This window comes from Typopeltis vanoorti, chromosome 20, assembly GCF_054136105.1.
Source record: "Typopeltis vanoorti isolate ZY-2024b chromosome 20, IOZ_Tvanoo_1.0, whole genome shotgun sequence".
Classification (NCBI taxonomy): Eukaryota; Metazoa; Arthropoda; class Arachnida; order Uropygi; family Thelyphonidae; genus Typopeltis; species Typopeltis vanoorti.
In genome coordinates, this window is record NC_143568.1 from 35,500,309 (window position 1) to 35,519,590 (window position 19,282).

General features: G+C 35.4%; 1 protein-coding gene across 2 annotated transcripts in view; it reads right to left on the bottom strand.

Moving 5' to 3' along the window:
* Positions 1–206: 206 nt before the first annotated feature.
* The window catches only part of LOC150095363 (BAG family molecular chaperone regulator 2), a 66,616-nt gene continuing 47,540 nt past the window's right edge, over positions 207–19,282 (bottom strand). For both annotated transcript variants that reach the window (XM_090410054.1, XM_090410053.1), the window contains exon 3: positions 207–802. In XM_090410054.1, coding sequence (XP_090266180.1) covers positions 456–802 — 347 coding nt within the window. In that variant the 3' untranslated portion in view covers positions 207–455. The remainder of the gene's footprint in view (positions 803–19,282) is intronic.

Sequence of the window (19,282 nt, forward strand, 5' to 3'; positions counted from 1 at the left end):
TTTATCACAATTTTCCTTTCAAAACATTAAGATAAAAAATAATCAGAACTAAATAATGAGTTGCTCAAGTAGTCAAATGTTAAAAGAAATACAAGAAATTCTAAAATAGATTTATTCAAAGTATGTTAAGAAGCTATAGACATGGGCTCTACCTTACACATTTTTATATACAGAGATTAAAATATTCAATTGCTGCAACCACAGATGTATTCAAATTATTTATTACAACTGTTAACGATAATGGTACACCCATCAAAAGTCATCTCACACAGTGAGATAGTCTTGAGTGTTCTTATACTGTGCAGTAAACTGACAGTATCCACGAATTCTATGAACAGCAAAAATGCAACATAAAATTCTTTTCAGAAAAAAAGTTTACAAAACTCCTATTTCTCTGGAAATAAAATTTAGGATTTCCTTGCATTTTTGTTTTCCAGAAGAAATCCTAAAGTCTGCTAACGATGCGTATTTCCTTCGGCATGAACAATGGTAGTCAACAATGATTCTAAACGTTTCCTTGTTTTCTTTTGATCATCAGCTGTACATTCTATTATTGCTGCCTGAAATTTTTGATCTATCGGGCCTCCTGCTTCAGATAAACAAGCATTTAGATATTCTTGGCAAGTTCGTTTTGCAATTTCTAAGTCTGTTCGAATTCTAATAAGCAAGTCATCTATATAACGGTTCACCATATCAAGTGCTCTCTGTTGAATTTCATTGCGTGGTGTAGTCACTGACACCTCTACTGTAAGGGTACGTCCCATTAGCCTTTGGGCTGTTACTTCAATTTCTTCTCTTTCTCCTGTATAAGGGAAAAAAAGAAAGAAAAAGAATCAAATCTCTTAACTAGAGTATGATATCTATAATGCATAATTTAATTCACATTTAAGAGAATAAAAATAAATACTCAAGGTTAAGGCCAATTTGGTTGGATGTCACTACTCTTGTCAATTTGAGTTTAGAACATTGAGTTGAAAACTTTCTGTGGACATGGATAAACATCCATGAATGTATTAAGCAGAAGAGTAAGCACCTAGTATGAGACTACCATCACTTACTGGCTCCCTAAAATGGCTTGAGAAAGTTCCAAATTGGTCTCAAAAGCAGGATTTTTGAATCATCTAACCCTTATACCCTCGCAGCACTAATTACTATAGATTTACAACTGTTTTGTACATAAAACTGCTAAGAAATAGGACAACAAGATCTGGTTCTGTTTTTAGAACTCAAAATAACTTAACCAAGACACTTTTAACAGATGCACTTCATATAGAATATGATGCAAACATCTGCTTTCTATCACAGGGTATGGGTCGATGTGCATAGTATGTGAATATCTTCAGGTAGTAGGCGATTTATCTGGTATGCAAATACGAACCTACTAAGCAGATATCCAAAATGACTTTGGAAGGTACTATATTGTATTTAATCTCTGGTAGGATTCATAGATTATCTGACCCTTGGCTGATACATTAATGTTACAGATTTCGTTATCTAAGGGTCAAAGTTAGATAACTAAGAGGAGACCTCGGCATAGCCTCTCAAGGAAAGTACAGAAACCACTGGGGTTTCTAACGTAAAAGTAATCATCTTCTCATGGTGCACCCCATTAGTAGGCATCTACCTGGATACTGAAAGAACAACAATGGGCTGATAATTTGGAATTTAGTCAACCAAATTGTATTCTTATTGGCTTAAACTAAAATATAAAACGATGGTATGGCATGATGGAATTTTACAGTGGGTGGGGCATTGTTGGTTTAAAAAGATCCTTGTTGTCTGTCAGGAAACCAGGAGCAAACAGTGAAAACTCAGCTACTAGAACAAACTTTATAAACTGCAAATCACAATCAACAGAATTCAAGATTGGCACAACACAAGATGCATCAGTGAAAAAGAATTTGGAACTGGAGGAGAATAATATTAACATAACTGGTGTTCCTGAAACCAAGACAAAAACAGATTCTTCTAAATAATCATTATTATTAGCATCAGACCTCCATGGAGCCCAAAAGCTCTTCGACGAATGTACACACAGTCCATCAAACCAAGCTTTAAACTCATTCAACATATCTGTATTCACTGCAATGTCAGGAAATGCATTCCACTCACCAACCAACCACTCTCCATGCAAGGAACCCACTCTTTATGCCCCAGCTCACACCCTTCTTATACAGCTTCCAATGATGTCCCATCGTTCTACTACCCCCCCCCACACCTATTCTATGAAAATTTTCTTTCACATTAACCAGGTAACAACCCTTTACCAATAAAATTGTTATGCTCTGTCAATACTCATCAGGGAAAGGAAGGACTAGCTACAGTATTCAATACTAAACATGATAAGCTTGTTGAATGGCAGACAATATCAAGCACAGTAATGTAGGTAAACATCAAAATAGGCAACTAGAGAATGAGATTCATTTGTGCCTATGGTTTCACAAAAGGTTCTACTAAGGAAGAAGTTGAATAATTTTTTAGGTCATTACAGAAGGCTGCTGGCAGAAAGAAAAAGGAAAAATTGATCCTTGTTGGAGATCTAAACAGCAAGAGTATGGAGAAAAGAGCAAAGCTAACAATAATGGTAAGTACCTGCTAGATTTCTGTTCAAGACAATAACTAGTAATTACTAATACAATATTCGAACATAACATATGTATAATTTAACATGAAGAAAAGATAAATGAAATAACAAGTGCTATTGACTATATTTTTACTGTTCACAGTGATATCTTCATGCTGGTTTGAGACAAAAGAGTACACAGGAAATTTGAAATATGAATGAAAGTGATTACTATTTTGTTCTTGAGCAAGACAAAACAATATCATGTTGAAAAAAAAAAGTGTAATCTTTAAAAAAGGTACCTGCAGCATAACTATAAACAACAAATTACATGATAACCACAGTAATTAACTATTATTAATATATTAATTTCTAGCACACTGCAATTGTTTCAAACCGATTGTCGTATGCATCTTGTATTCCTGCTGCTTTGATTTGCTTGTTTCTATGCACTGATGATGTATTGTTATTTCAGTATGAAATATCTGTACTTTCATTTCATTAAAGTTAATTACTGTGGTTATCATGTAAATTGTTGTTTTAAAAAGAATCGAAGTCAAGATGCTTTCAGATATGAACTGTGGACTCAATTATACAAATGTTATTCAAGTGAAGGAGTTGAAGACAAGAATCAAACCTTGGAGATTCAGTAGCAAACTCTAAAGAAAACAATGATTCAAGCTAGGAAAGCATATGGTGAAAGAGTCTCCAATGATATTCAGAACACTATGCTGGAATCAGGAAGGAGCAGTCACTGAAAAGAAGAAAGCATATCGAAAGTTCATATGCAAGTAATTCCACATTTGCTCTGAGAGAATGCAGGAAAAAATGTATGAAAGTTAAGAAATGGGTAAGAGTAGCTTATTCTTACCATGACTTTGGTAAGAATATAGAAGATAATTATCAGGTTCGTTGTTATGTTACATCGAGTTGTTTTCGACTCCTTGTGATTCAATGAACATATGTTCTCCATTCAGATCTGTCCTTGGCCATATCTTTCGGAATTTCCAGTCACATTCCAGTTGCTTCTTTAACTCCATCCACCCATCCAATTCTTGGTCTTCCTCTTCTCCTGCTTCCATCAACTTTAGCAAGCATCATCATCTTCTCCTGACTGTCATTTGTCATTCTTTGGATATAACATGTCCAAAGTATGATAATTTTTGCTTGATGATCATAGCTTCGAGGGAGCAATCTGGCTTTATTCTGTCTATCACTGATTTATTGTTTGCTTTGCAGTCAATGGTATTCTTAGTAAGCATCTCCAAACCCATAATTCAAATGCATCTGTCTTCTTTCTTTCACTCTTTCTCAGGGTCAAACTTTTACATCCATACAGTACCACAGGGAATATACCATTGCTTTCACGATTCTGATTTTTGTTGATATCTTTAAAGATCTTGCTTAAATTTGTCATTGCTTTCCTTCTGAGTAATAATCTTCTAACTTCTTCAATACAATACCCATCTTTATCAATTCAGGATCCGAGGAGCACAAAATTGTTAACTACTTCCATTTTCTCCCCATCTACTTCAAAATCATTAAGTTCACATGTTGCCATAACTTTCGTCTTTTTGAGGTTAAGTTTAAGGCCATATTTAGCACTTTCTTCTTTAACTTTCATAATAAGTTCCTCCAAATCTTCTTTGCATTCTGCTAGCAAGGTGGTATCATCTGCATACCTCAAATTATTAATATTTCTTCCACCAATTTTAATTCCAACTGAAGACACCGCCAGCCTTGCCATTCTTAAAATGTATTCGCTGTACAAGTTAAACAGGTACAGAGATAAGATACATCCTTGTCACACCCCTTTACCTACTGGAAATACTCAGTTTCTCCAAGATATGTTCGGAAAGTAGCTTCTTGTTCACAATAAAGATTCCGCAGAAGGAAAATGAAATGCTCTGATACTCCCATTGTTCTTATCACATGCCACAGTTTTACATGATCTACAGAGTCAAAGCCTTACTATAGTCAAGGAAACAAAAGGTAGACATTCTTTTGATATTCCTGTGCTCTTTCTATTATCCATCTGACATTGGAGATCTGATCTCTTGTTCCTCTGTCTTTGGTTCCAGTCTTTTCTGAATGATCTTAAGTAAGATTTTACTTGCATGTGAAATCAGTGCTATAGTTCTGTAATTTTCACACACTCTCTCTTGCATCACCTTTCTTCAATAAAGGTATATAAACTGATTTTTTCCATTCCCTAGGCCATGTAGTTGTGATCCAAATTCATTGACATAGGACTGTGAAAAATTTAACTGCCTCTTCTCGTAGGGCTTTGAGCAGCTCAACAGATATTCCATCCTTTCCTGGTGCTTTCTTACTGATAGCTGTTGAAGTGACCACTTCACTCTCCAGTGGTAATGGCTCCTGTGTATAATCCTGGCTCTTTGAATTTTTCAGTAATTTTGGAGTCTTTTCTATAAAGGGCTTCTGTATATTCTTTCCATCTTTTTTTGATGTCCGCCTGTAAGATATCCTTTGTGATTACTTTTCAATATTGTCACCTTTGCACTGAACTTCCCTGTCAGTTCTCTGATCTTTTTGAAAAGATCTCTTGTTTTTCCTTTCTTGTTTTGGTCTTTATTTGTTGGCATTCCTAGTTAAAGTATTTTTCCTTGTCTCTTCTGGTTTGTCATTGAAACTCTGCATTCAAATGCCGTACTTCCTGTAAATTTCCTGTGGCCTTCATTTTCCTCCTTTCCTGAGCAGTTTGATGGCATCTTCTGACAGCCATTTGGACTTCTTCCTACAAATTGTTAGAATATTTCTGGAAATTGTTGTATAAGTCTCTGATCACTTAGACTATTGTTCTCAGGTTTGGTCCCCAGGATTTGAAGGGGATAAATTAACTAGGAAAGGATACAAAGACAGATGACAAAGATGATTTCAGGACTGTACAAGGATAGTTATGAGGATCTGCTGAGGGAATGTGGACTGCAGAGTTTGGTGGATAGAAGGAGAGGTGATTTGATTGAGACTTTTAAACTGTTGAGAGGTGGTTACAGGGTTGACACTGAGGAGTTCCTTTGCTTGGTTGAACAGTGGGAAGGAGTGATGACAAGAGGCCATTCCTGGAAGTTACGAAAGGAAACTGTGAGCAAGAGGGTGAGGAGTGGTTTCTTTGCATGGAGGGTGGTTGAACCGTGGAATGCATTTCCTGATGGAGTGGTGAGAGCAAGAATGGTCAATGAGTTTAAGGAGTGGTATGATAGACTTTGCGTTTCTTAAGAGGGACCTCCCCGCGATGAATCTTGACAGACTTTATGTTCTTAGAAAGGACCTCCCACGATGAGTCTTTTGACTCCATGGAGGCCTGAATAATAATAATATTCTTCTTTGCTTCTGCTTTAATTATATCTTTAATTTCTTCCCATAGTTCATCTGGTTCTCTTTCACACAAATTGAGCAGTTGAATCTGTTCTGTATACTAATATTATATTCAGTTGGTATGTTTCCAAGATCATATCTGATTGACATTTGTGTTATTTTCAATTTCTGTCATTTTACATGTATCGTAATCACTAATAATTCATGGTCTGTTCCACAATCTGCACCTGGAAAAGTCTTGACAGACTGAATTGCACTTCTCCATCTTCTTTGTCCAAGTATATAGCCAATTTGATTTCTGTATTATCCATCAGGTGATATCGATGTGTATAATCTCCGTTTGTGTTGTTTAAAGTAGGTGTTAGCAACAAACAAAGAATTCTCTGCACAAAATTCAACTAGTCTATGAATATACCTAAACCAAAACGACCTGTTATTCCTTGTTCCTCGGTTTCTCCCACTTTTGCATTCCAATCTCTGATAAGTAGCCATAAATCTTGCTTTGGTGTTGCATTTATCACTTCTAATAACTTGCCATAAAATTTTTCTATGTCTTATTCTGGTGCCTCTGTAGTGGGTGCATAAACATGTATGATGGTCATATTCAGTGGACAAAAAAGTGCCTTAGACAATAGAAATATAAGATCTGATAATGTTGGAGTCTTGACAAGTAAGAAACTGATTTGGAGGAAAATTGTAGATAGGAAGTTAGCAATAATGTAATTTTTTCATGTAGTACTATCATATCCTGTACGCCCCCTTGAAGGTACATGGCAGGAATTTGATGATGATAATGGACTATGATATCAAGATCACTTCCATGTTATCGAACTCTTCCACATATTCTGAAATGGACCACGATCCCACTTGGTCATCACGCTTAAAAATGAATGATCTAATCTCCAGTAGTTTTGAATTTACAGAAGACCTTAAAAAAACAACTAAAATCCAGAAGTCTGATCACTCAGATTATATGAGCCCAAAGTTCATAAGACAGACATCCCCTTATGTCCAATAGTTAATGGCAGACTTTCCAACATATCTTCTCTCTAAACACTTATCTAATCACTTCAATAGGACATACAGACTCCTATTTAAAAAACTAAGTGTTTGGTAGATAAACTTTCAAACATTCAAATTTCTCCATAAGATATATTAGCCAGTTAGATGTGGTTTCATTATTTACCAATGCCTCTGTTGAAGAATCAATAAATATATTTGGAAACCTATTTCCTACGGACATCACACATCTCTTCCAACATTGCCTAAACTCTTCATTCTTCACTTCAAAAGGAAAATTTTACCTAATAAATAAAATGAACAGGCTCACCGTCTATCATATCGCCAACTTATACATGGAAAAATTTGAGATATAGAACAAACAACCTCAAAACTACATATGCATGGTGGAGATATGTGGATGACATATTTATCATCTAGAAACACACACAGAAGATTTTCTATATTTTCTTAATAATCAATATCCGAAAACCAAATTCACATTAGAAGTAGAAAAGAACAGAACATTACTATTCCTAGACATCTATAAGAAAGAAACCCACACAATCAGGTAGCTATAAGCAAGCTCATTCCCATTCCATCATCCTCAACAAAAATTAGGTATAATCAAAACCTTTAAAAATAGAGCTTTAAACATACTAAAAAATGATAACATCAAATGGAAATAAGACCTTGAAATCCTATTTCATAAGTTCCTCCAAAATGGATACTCAAAAAAAAGTACTAAAGAAACTTCTTTTTTCTAATGAACCATCCTGTGATAATCCATATTAATTAGAAAGGCACGGTATCTGTTCCATGCATGGGAAATGCATCAAGAAAAATAGCCAAAACATTAAAGGCAGTCAGCATCAGAACAGCCTTCAAACCAATCAACACCATACAAAGCTTTGTACACTCCCCACTAAAGACACAAAGTTCCATTTTATAAGCATCCAGGTATACAAGATTCCATGCTCTTGTGGAAAAATATGCATAGGTCAGACTCTGAGAAGTTTTGCAACAAAGAATATATAGGTGATGTTGAAAACAAATGGGAAGAAGAAAGTGGACTTGTAGCACACATCGTCAAAAAGCACATGATAAATTGGCAACCATCCTCCATGCCCTATATCAGCGTTTCCCAAACTTTTCCTACAATGGAACACTTCACAAATCTTGAAATTTTCATGGAATCCCATGGTTATTTTGTAATGTATTAATTAATAATTAAACATAAACATCATTAAATCAATTTGTGCTGATTTTCATTGACATATCCCATTCTGATCACCAAAAATTTATAATATTATTATAAGTACTTACGAGTGAATGCAGACTTTTTCTCCTTTATGCTGGTAGTTTTCCCTCCTTTTGTACATCCTGAAGATCGCTTTGTAGGCTGATGGTGGATGACTATCTGTTACGTCACCAACACCTTCAATAAGAGATTTCTTAATATCAAAATTAAACAAAGCCCCTTGTCTCTTATTCACATTAAAATTTAAATCTGTAGGCCTATTACTTTAAAAAAATCACGGCACTACGGTTTCGAAACTTTCACCCTATAATACGAACTTGCGAAGAAAGTATTCAGTATTACTATATTTGAGAACCGGATACAGACTACCTTGACCTTCAATTTCAGTGGAAAAACTTTCTTTATACTTCCTTGCTGATTGGTCACTAACAAAACTGAAAGAAAGTTATTTCTTTCAGTTTTTGAGAACAGAGGATACGCTGCCCATTGCTGTAATCAGCTTGCAGGCAATTTTTATGACTGGTCATAAACAGCGGTATTCTCTTTCCCATTGAAAGATTTTGATGTGTGAAAATTAACGATAATTCATGAATATTTCGATGTTTAAAAATATGCCGCTTGGTCACTGACATTTGCTACACAGATGTCATTTCCTTCAGTTTTGAGAACAGACGATATGCCGCCCATTGTCATAATCTGCTTACAGGCAATTTTTACGACCGGTCAAAACAGCAGTATTCACTTTCCCAAATGTTGAAAGGTTTCAATGTGAAATTTAGCGATACACAGATGTTAATAGGCATTCTGGGTCTGAGCTTTGACATATTCACGAATATTATTCTCCTCAGAACATTTCCACTATAAAATATTTATTCATGAAAAATGCTTAGAAAACTAAAATGACAAATTCCAGGAAACTTCTCGCGTAACACTTATTCACCTTCCGTGGAACACAATTTGGGAAACCCTGCCCTATATAGAAGAGAATTACTTTGACAGGTTGTTCAAGGAGTCCTCTGAGGTCATTCCCTCAAAAAGGCATACTAAATAGAAATCAAGGAATGATCCTGCAAGACATCTGGAAGTCATTAATTAACATGTGTAATGTTACAGACCTCTTATGCCAGCAATCACATACAGAATTTACACAACAATGGAGAGACTGCATGTGACATGCCTAATGATACTCGTGATTAATCTATCATTCCAGTCTCTTCAGCTTATTATTATTATTATTATTCAGGCCTCCATGGAGTCAAAAGACTCATCGAGGGAGGTCCCTCCTAGGAAACACAAAGTCTATCATACCACTCCTTAAACGCATTGACCGTTCTCATTCCCACCACCCCATGGTTCAACCACTCTCTATGTGAAGAAACCACTCCTCACCCTCTTTCTCACAGTTTCCTTTCGTAACTTCCAGGGATGGCTCCCTTGTCATGACTTCTTCCCACTGTTCAACCCTGTAACCACCTCTCAACAGTTTAAAAGTCTCAATCATATCACCTCTCCTTCTACCCACCAAACTTTGCAGTCCACACTCACTCAGCCGATCCTCATAACTAACACTGTACAGTCCTGAAACCATCTTTGTTATCTGCCTCTGTACCCTTTCCAGTTAATTTATCCCCTTCAAATCCTGGGGACCAGATCTGAGAACAATAGTCTAAGTGTGGTCTGATCAGAGTCTTATACAACGGAATGATAACCCTTTTATCTCTGCAGGTCAGTGTCCTTCTCATTATTGCAGCAATCCTCTGTGTTACCTTCACTACCTTTGCAATATTTTAACTGCTGAGTTTTATTTCCATGTTTAAACGGGAAATAAAACTGAATGCAAGAATTACAAGAATGTAAAAAACAAGGCTTTTTTACCAAGTATTCTATGTAAGATTTATGCAAGCATACTCAAAAAGAACCTAAGAAAAATCGGGGAAAGGGAAACGTTTACAAGCTGGGTTCAGGCCAAACAAGGATGTCAGGATCAGATTTTAAGATAAATAATGGATTCAAACCTGTATTTGAGTTTTGTAAATCTGGAAAAGCTGTTCAAAGCACTACTAACATATGATATTAATGGCATATTATATCAAGCAATACATAGTCTATATTTGAATTGTAAGTCAATACTCAGAATTGAAGGAGGCACAAGTTGGTTTGATGTTAAACCAAGTGAGAGACAGGTGCACATTCTATCAGGAATTAGTAAACTATAACCTACAGGCCTGATTCAGTCATGGCCTATTATTTGGTAGCCCTGTGAACTAAGGATGGTTTTGCAAAAGACTGATGAAATTGCTGTTTCACTAACCATAGAGTCAGGGCTATTGCTAGATTAGATCGCACCCTGAGGCAAACAATTAAATATTGCCCCTGATGGATTATAAGACAAAAATATAAGAAAATCTCCAAGTGCTATTTTGTTTTTATTACAAGAGAAACATTAATGCAAAACCATTACATAATAATATTAATTCAATGTTTGCTCTACAGGGATTTCACACAAAACTGTTTATAAGCGCTTCTAAATTTAAATTATTAAGCTATGTCCACCTCTATTGATATAGTTGCTAGCCCAACCAATCTTTCTTGGGTTATTGCTGTTCACAAATAATTTTTAATCAGTTTAAGCTTGGAAAAACTTCTTTCTGCACTTGTACGCTAACAGGAATTGTTAGTGTAGTGACGCAGTTGCACTTGTACGACTGCACTTGTACGCTAACAGGAATTGTTAGCACACCGCCACAGCTTAATAAGGGCGTTCTGAAGAATGCCCTTATTAAGCTGCGCCATGAGGCACTGCCTCTATGCTACTCACATTCACAATGCTAACTTGACAATGTTTTGATTGCCACACATTTTCTTAGTCGCACATATTTCAAGTTTAGATCAGTAAATATTTGTTTATACTAAATTTTGGTAGCTAGGAAAAAGACAATCTCAAAGATGAAATGTGGAAAATCTTGCTACAGATAAGCCTCATCTGATGAGCATTTGCAAATTGATTTTGATGACTGGAAACACTAACTTTGAATCCCTATTGAAGTGTAACTATGCTTCAAAAAATAATTCCATACTCTAATTTCCCAAAAATCTTTTTGTACAGAATTAATTTGTTAATCATTTCTAAAAAGTGTAAATTTTGTTATCAATTATATATATAAGCACTGATAGTGTTGATTTCACCTCTTCGCCTGAGAAGCATAAAATGTTTACTATCTGACCCTTCCCATAAAAAATAAAAAATTTTTGTCCCTGATTTATGTGCATCGTGTTATGAAGGAAAGTGGCATTAGGCCGAACATCAAGATTAGGATTCAACTTGGATGATGTTGTCCTAAACAAATCTGGTAGAAGTCTGCAAGATTCCATAACTAAATTGAATAAATGCTGTGATATATTATATTTGGTATGAAAATCAGCAATAAAAACTGAAAATTGGTTGGAACACAGAAAACATCAATTGCATCTTGAATAGAGAAGCTATAAAACAGTAAAACATTTTGGCTGTTTAGGCAGAATTATTATCAAAGATGGCTAACTAAATATGGAAACAGGCAACCGAATTAGCAAAGTTGTGTTACACCCTGATAACTTAAGAATGTGAAAATTTCAGTTATCATGATGTAACAAGAGAAGAAATAAAACCCCTCTATAGATAACTAAGTAAGCAAGCTTGTTCCTAAGCAGATATTGTTACGCGCCTTTGAAAGTAACAAATACAAAAAATAAAAGGAAAGAAAAACATGCTTGCATCCAAGTGAAAAATATAGATGAAATTGTTTGTTGAACTAAATAAAAAAAGAAGGGAATTTTATTACAGTTGTGATATGATAAAATAAGGTTAAGTAAAGCAAAGAAGATTAGTCATAGGATTTTGTATGTGAGAGGCTAGTTTTTACACTTGAAATAAGAGATTAAAGATTCGAGCTAATTCTTAGAAAATTTTGGAAAGAGGATCAATTTAGTATAGATGACATAGAGGTTAGCTTAAACAAAAACCAAAACTCAAGGTCATAATTCCTGAATTGAGAGTTCGTCACGTGTCAGTCGCGTGCACACGGACCGCATGATGTTTTGGCAGAAAAACGGCATTCTAATTGGTCAGTGAAATAGACTCCAGTAAGGAGGGAAAGAAAAGAAATTGAAGAAGGTGCCGGTAGCGGTCATCGTATAAAAGGGTTAGGAACCCCCCCCCCCAAGGAGCTTTTTTCCTCGGAGTTTTCTTCATGAGTCCTCGTATAGGTCTCAAGCAGTTTTCCTGAGTCTCCATCCGACACAATAAGGAAACAAAGTGTGCAGGATTTCGATTCCGTGTTCCTATTGTAAGAAATGAGGGACACCGTTTAGTTAAAAAGAGAGAAGATAATGTCAGTGGTTTCATCGTCCAGTGATCATAACGAGAGAAAGAAAATTCTATAAAGAAGTCAGTGCCCACGTGGCGAATTTCACAGCCGTAGAATAGATGATCCTATGTATGTCCTTGGTTGTAGAATGTAAGGTAAAGATTGTGAAAGCCCATCTTAGTGCCAAAAGAACTTAGGAGTGATAAGTTATAGAAGAGTTCGTCCTGGAAGGTAAAATATCAGAAAAAAGGTAGAGACCAGTGTAGAAGACCAAGTCAAAAGGTACTATAAAATCTCGTGTCAATTCAAATCATATTAACTGTAGTCATTGTTCAATTACTGAACAGTTGAAAGGATTAATGAGAATTATACTAGGACTTGAGTACATGTCAAACTAGAATAAAAACGAGCTGGTTACTATTAATTAATACGTATTCATGTGCCTAGAGATTTATGCATGTACATTGTATTTTAATTAAGAGTGTTTTAAAGGTCAAAAGTGCGTATTAGCTCAGCGAAAGGATAATTTTAACTCATATTGTCTTAGTGAGAAAATTAGAGTAACTGATTATATATGTCCTAGAAAATACAGAATTATAGTGTGATCAAACAAGTAAGGGGTTAGACAAAGGATCAACTAGGTCTAGGATTATACACGTTTGTGTGTATAGAATCTGTTATGGCAATATGATCACAATTCTCATGTAGGGTCTTAACCTAATACTTGTGTTTAGTTAGTGAAAATTTGTATTATATATTCTTAGTATTGAATTGAGTTTTATTTGATAAAGAATGAATTGTACCATGTTTAAGAGTTCAATAAATTTTTATTCATTAAAAATACAATTGTCTGAGATTGCCGCTCAATGTACCACTTGTAACAACGTACGAACCTATTCACGTGGGGGGGGGGGGGGGGGGATTTTGTTAAGTTACGAGATAAAGGTCACGACTGCATATTAGTTTCACACTCAGGCATATTGTGGTAATTGCTTCTTGTTTTGGAATTTTATATCTTAAACTAAATGTCCTGAAAGGCGCAGTATAAAATATTTAGGGACACTAAGGGGAGAAGAAGCTTGAATATTTGTATTTGGGTGATATCCCGTATATAGATAAGATTTGGATAAAGACAAGTAGAGTTTCACATGTAAGGATAGTTGAAAGCCTAATAATTGTAAAATGGGACACAATAGTTGGTACAGTAAAGAAGTCAATTGAAAATTTATATGGAAGAAGGAAATTAGTCAACACACTAAACTTGCTGTATACAAGACGGCAATTCAAGCCAATTTTAACTGATGGATCTGAGCGCTGGTTTAGAAATAAAACATTTGATCAAAGACTGGAGAATTCAGAGATCAGAATTTTCTGGGAAAAATTAGGGAGGGTAAGCAAAATGCATCAGTGGTAGAACCAAATTAAATGAGGATATCAATGTCAAGTTCCTTCAGGATTAATCTGTTATCTGACAGATAAGGTTAATTTGGAGGATAACTATCCATACGTTATTGGCAATAAGGTTAATTTGGAGGATAACTATCAATACGTTATTGGCAATAAGGTTAATTTGGAGGATAACTATCAATATGTTATTGCATTTTACATTATTGTCAATAGGAAACAGGCAACAATGTAAAAAATTTTCATGTAGCACTATAAGATCCTAAACCCCCCCCCCCCCCCCCCACTTTGATGGTACACATATCAGGAAAATTATGATGATTATGTTGTTTAAAAGTTTTCATTAATGAGGCTGTCATTTACTGACCAAATATAGAAATTTCAGATGCTAACTTCTGGAGAACCATCTCTTTCCAGACTAGAGGTCAAGACACTAACTGATAAACAAGAATTTCAATAATCTACAATAGCAACTGCAATATGTTGCTTCCTTGTTAACAAACAGTTTTCACTATTAAAAGTTGTTTCCTGCATCAACTATACCTACTTCATTGAGCGAGAGTGTGTGATTAGCGATCACAGTGAAAGAGGTGAATGAAATAAGATATTTCAGAAGATATTGTGGATAAGGACTGAAATTTAGAAGTTAAACTGTGAAAATAACATATGGAAAAATAAAGAGATAGGTTTTACTGTTACACTGACTTGTTCAGGCAGTATTTAGACTACTATGCAGAGATTAGATCACCTCATTTTCAAAGGCAACAAGCAGTTCTTAGAAAAGGTCCAAGAAAGAATGACTAGAGGGGCAAATCTTGTAGAGATCAATGGATAGGAAGAGTAATATGGTTGAAAAGTTTAAGTTGCTAAGGATTTCTATCAAGGGTGGCCAGGTTTAATGCAATTACTTATGCTCTTAATTGATATAATCCTTGTTTTTGATCTGAATATCTGCCATTCTGTCTACAAGAGAAAACAATGCCAGAGCCATATTTGAAAAGCATACTATTTCTTTCGTGATGAAGGAATGTTTTGGAGATTACATTTAAGAAAGTTATATTCTTCTGATCTTGTTTATTTGCACATCACAAGGTTCCTTTCTGCAAAGAGAAGAATAGAAAAAACTTGAAACACACAACTACTAAGTGCAAGAAAAGATGATTGGAGGTATTTGGGAAACCCACATGCCAAACAATCATAAGTCCAAAACTCTACTGAAGATCCACAACAAATTTCAAAGCCTACAGCCTAATAGAAAAATGATTGCTCAGTAATTAGACAGCAGAGATGCTCCTTCCCAAAGAGGGGAGTTAAATAGGAATTTTTTTTTTTTGGAGAAAGACCTAAAGAGGTAATTTACAAGGGATATGCCAAATATTCAGTTTTGATTCAGTATTAGCCATTTTATGCATATTTGGCTTCTGTCTGCTCAGAAGAAAGACCCAGTATTTGGCTAACCAAAGCAGAAAAACTCCTGTTAATGTATTATAATAATTTACAAGTTGGAAAAAAACTTCATCCTCTTTATCTTGTACAACTGCATATGTAGGCTCATTGAATTTGCTATAGGCACTTAATTTAGTATTGTCTGTTTTGTTTTTTATTTTAGTTTATATTATGCAATATTAAAACTCATTCATATTATGAAATCTTAAAATATTGAAAAAGTACAGTTTTGCATGAATAATAATAATAATAAAAGCAATTTGATTATATAGAGAAACCTGTGGAGAATTCATGACTAAATTTAACACCCGTGAACCACAGTAGTAGGTTTTTTTTTTATTACGTAAATATTTCGTCCTAGGTATCTTAGTACAGCATTAGTACAGTAGAACAATACTAGGAATGACACAAAGGATAGGGCGCATACATACAATGGAATCCAAATTGCGTGCAGTGGCGCACTGCGGCCTGAACTTAAATTGAATCAAATTAAATTAAAATTAGGTTATTTTTACACAATTTTGTATGACAATTTCCCATACTTAAGGGGTGGCAAGAACATCATTGCAGTTTAGATTTGGTCTGTGAAGTAGGGCCAGCACTTTCTTTATATAAGCGTTCATATTTATATGAAGATCTGTGTAGGAGTTTTGTCTTTTCCCAGTGGATCTTGTGGTTTGGGTTTTCAACTCAGTGCTGAGCGAGGCCTGATTTTTGCAGTTTGATGAGGCGGATATGGTCTCGATGTTCCGAAATGTGTTTTAAAACTGATCTGCCTGTCTGTCCATAATAAGAGAGTTTACAGGAGCATGGAACCTCGTATACACCAGGTAATAGCATAGGTGAAAGTTTGTCTTTAGGCAAAGGTAACAAGTTGTGGATCTGGTTGATGGGTTTGTGGGTGACAACAAGATTGTATTTCTTCATAATTTTCGAGAGCCGTTCAGAGATGCCTTTGATATAAGGTATGGGAATCCTGTGGGCTTGTTCTTGTCTAGGTTGATGTGTGGAGAAGTTGCTGATGATTTTTTGAGTTGTTTTGAGATTGTATCCATTTAGAGAGTGGCTGTGTTTTTGATTATTTCCAATTCTTGTTTTAGAGAATCCTCAGAGGAGCAAAATCTGTGTGCTCTGGTTACCAATGATAGAAAGAGGTGGAGATGGAACCGTCTTCTTTTCTTTGGATGTGTAAATCCAGAAAGGGGATGCCCTGTGGGATTCTTTTTCTAATGTAAATTTGATGCGTGGATGAAGAAGGTTGATTTTATCTAAAAACTGAAGTAGCTCTTGTTCGGAATGACTCCAGACTGCGAAGATATCATCAACATATCGAAGCTGAAGTTTTGGTTTGGGTTTAAACAGCAAGAATTTTTTCTTCAAGATGTTCTATAAACAGGTCTGCCAAGTTGGGTGACAAGGGGGGGACCCCATTGCTGTTCCCTCCTCTTGCTTGTAGATTTTTCCTTTCCATGTGAAGTAACTGGAAGTGATGACAAATTGGAAAAGTTCAACAATATCCAACGGAAAATTTTGATTTAACAGGTCTACAGTTTCTTTATGGGGGATATTGGTGAAGAGAGAGATGATGTCAAAGCTAATTAGCATGTCAGTTTTCAGCAGTTGAAAGTCTTTTATTTTGACGTGAAATGCTGTGGAATTTTTTATTGAAGAGGTTGAATGGCCTATGTGAGGATGGAAAAGGTTGGACAAGAATTTTGATAACTTGTAAGTCGGGCTGCTAGTTGAATCAACGACAGGTCTGAGTGGGACGTTGTTCTTGTGAAGCTTGGGTAAGCCGTATATTCTCAGAGGTCTAGCATGGTATGTCTTGAGTTTTTTTGAAGTTTCTTCATCTAACGACTTTGTTTCATCGAGTAACTTGTTCAGTTTCTTCAGCTGTCTTTTTGTGGGATCATAGTCAAGTTTAGCATAAGTTTCAGTCTCGGAGTAATAGATTCATTTTTCGGTCATATGAAACAGTATCAAGAACCACTGTGGTATTTCCTTTGTCGGCTCTGGTGATGATTATGTGTTTATTATGTTTTAAGGAAGTAAGAGCCTTCAGTTCTGAAGGTGGAATGTTTAAGACTGAAGGTTTGGCATCGAAAATTACTTTTGCTATTTCAAAACGAAGTTTGTTGGCTTCAATACTGGGAAGGTGGCTGATGATTATTTTCAATGTTGTGTATGAAATCTAGATATGGGAGACGTTTAGGGGGAATGGCAAACTTATGGCCCCTTGCTAGAACATTTAATTCATCTTCTGTTAGTGGACAGTTAGATAAGTTAACCACCCATTTATGATTAACCCATTTTTCGGTCGGTAATTTATTGATATTTTTCTTAGATCGATTTAACAGGTTAAGGTATTTTTTCTGTAGGTTAATACTGCTTTTATCGAAAGCTTTGATCCCCGAGTTTTTTGAGACACTAATAATCACTTATAGCAACTCTTGATTTAGCGTGTTTGACAAATCTGCTTCTAGTTCTATAATTTTTAAATTATTTGTTGCCAATTTATGTTTGGAATCTCGTAGCTGATTCAGCAGTAGTGAATGGTTTGCTTTTTGATAGATTTTATGGGCGCTTGGTGATTTAATCACTTCCTTTAGCTTGGTGAATATTGGAATAAGTTTAACGTGTCTGCACTTTTTTAAAAAAGAGATATGGGCACGTAGCTTACCCTGTTTCAGTTGGAGTTTGCCTAGTAAGTCCGTCTTCTGTGCTGTCATTTCCCCGTGTAGGAATAAGACTTGATTATATAGAGAAACCTGTGGAGAATTCATGACTAAATTTAACGCACGTGAACCACAGTAACACGCAATGCGCCACTGCATGCAATTTGGATTCCATTGTACGTACGCACCCTATCCTTTGGTTCCTAGTAGAACAATACTAGGAACATTCCTAGTATTGTTCTGCTGTACTGATGTTGTGTTCCTAAGATACCTAGGATGAAATGTTTACGTAATAAAAAACCTACTACTGTGGTTCACGTGTGTTTACAGGGCTGAATGCTCCTGTAAACTCTCTTATTATGGACTGACAGGCAGATTAGTTTTTAAAACGCATTTCGGAACATCAAGACCACATCTGCCTCATCAAACTGCAAAAATCAGGCCTCGCTCAACACGGAGTTGAAAACCTAAACCACAAGATCCACTGGGAAAAGACAAAACTCCTACACAGATCTTCATATAAATATGAACGCTTATAGAAAGAAAGTGCTGAAGCCCTACTTATCTAAACGCAGACCAAATCTAAACGCAATGATATTCTTGCCACCCCTAAAGTATGGGAAATTGTCATACAAAATTGTGTAAAAATAACTTAATTTTAATTTAATTTAATTCAATTTAAGTTCAGGCTGCAATGCACCACTGCACACAATTTGGATTCCACTGCATGTACGCACCCTATCCTTTGTGTCATTCCTAGTATTGTTCTACTGTATTAATGATGTCCTAAGATACCTAGGACGAAATATTTACATAATAAAAAACCTACTACTGTGGTTCACGTGTGTTAAATTTAGTAATAAAAGCAATATTTAGAACTTGTGATTTATAGGAAGATTTGAAAAACCTAAAATATACAAACAGCAAATATCTTGGGATGGTACAGGAAAAAATACATATACAACATAAATAACTATTTGGGAACATTAGATCTCTGAACACACAAGAAATGAACTTTAATGCTAACTATAGAACATTCCTTAGCAACAACTAGTAAATCATGTACACGCGATACTTGTATTATTCACGTTCGATGCTATTTTAGTTTGTAACTATAATTTTTAGAATTTGCAGTTAAGATCTATTTTGTGATATGTTTTAACCTCAGTGCTTGTACCCTGACGATGCCGACAGCTTAAGTTTGGTGAAACTAGTCGGTATTAAAATACTTATCCGTTTACACTTG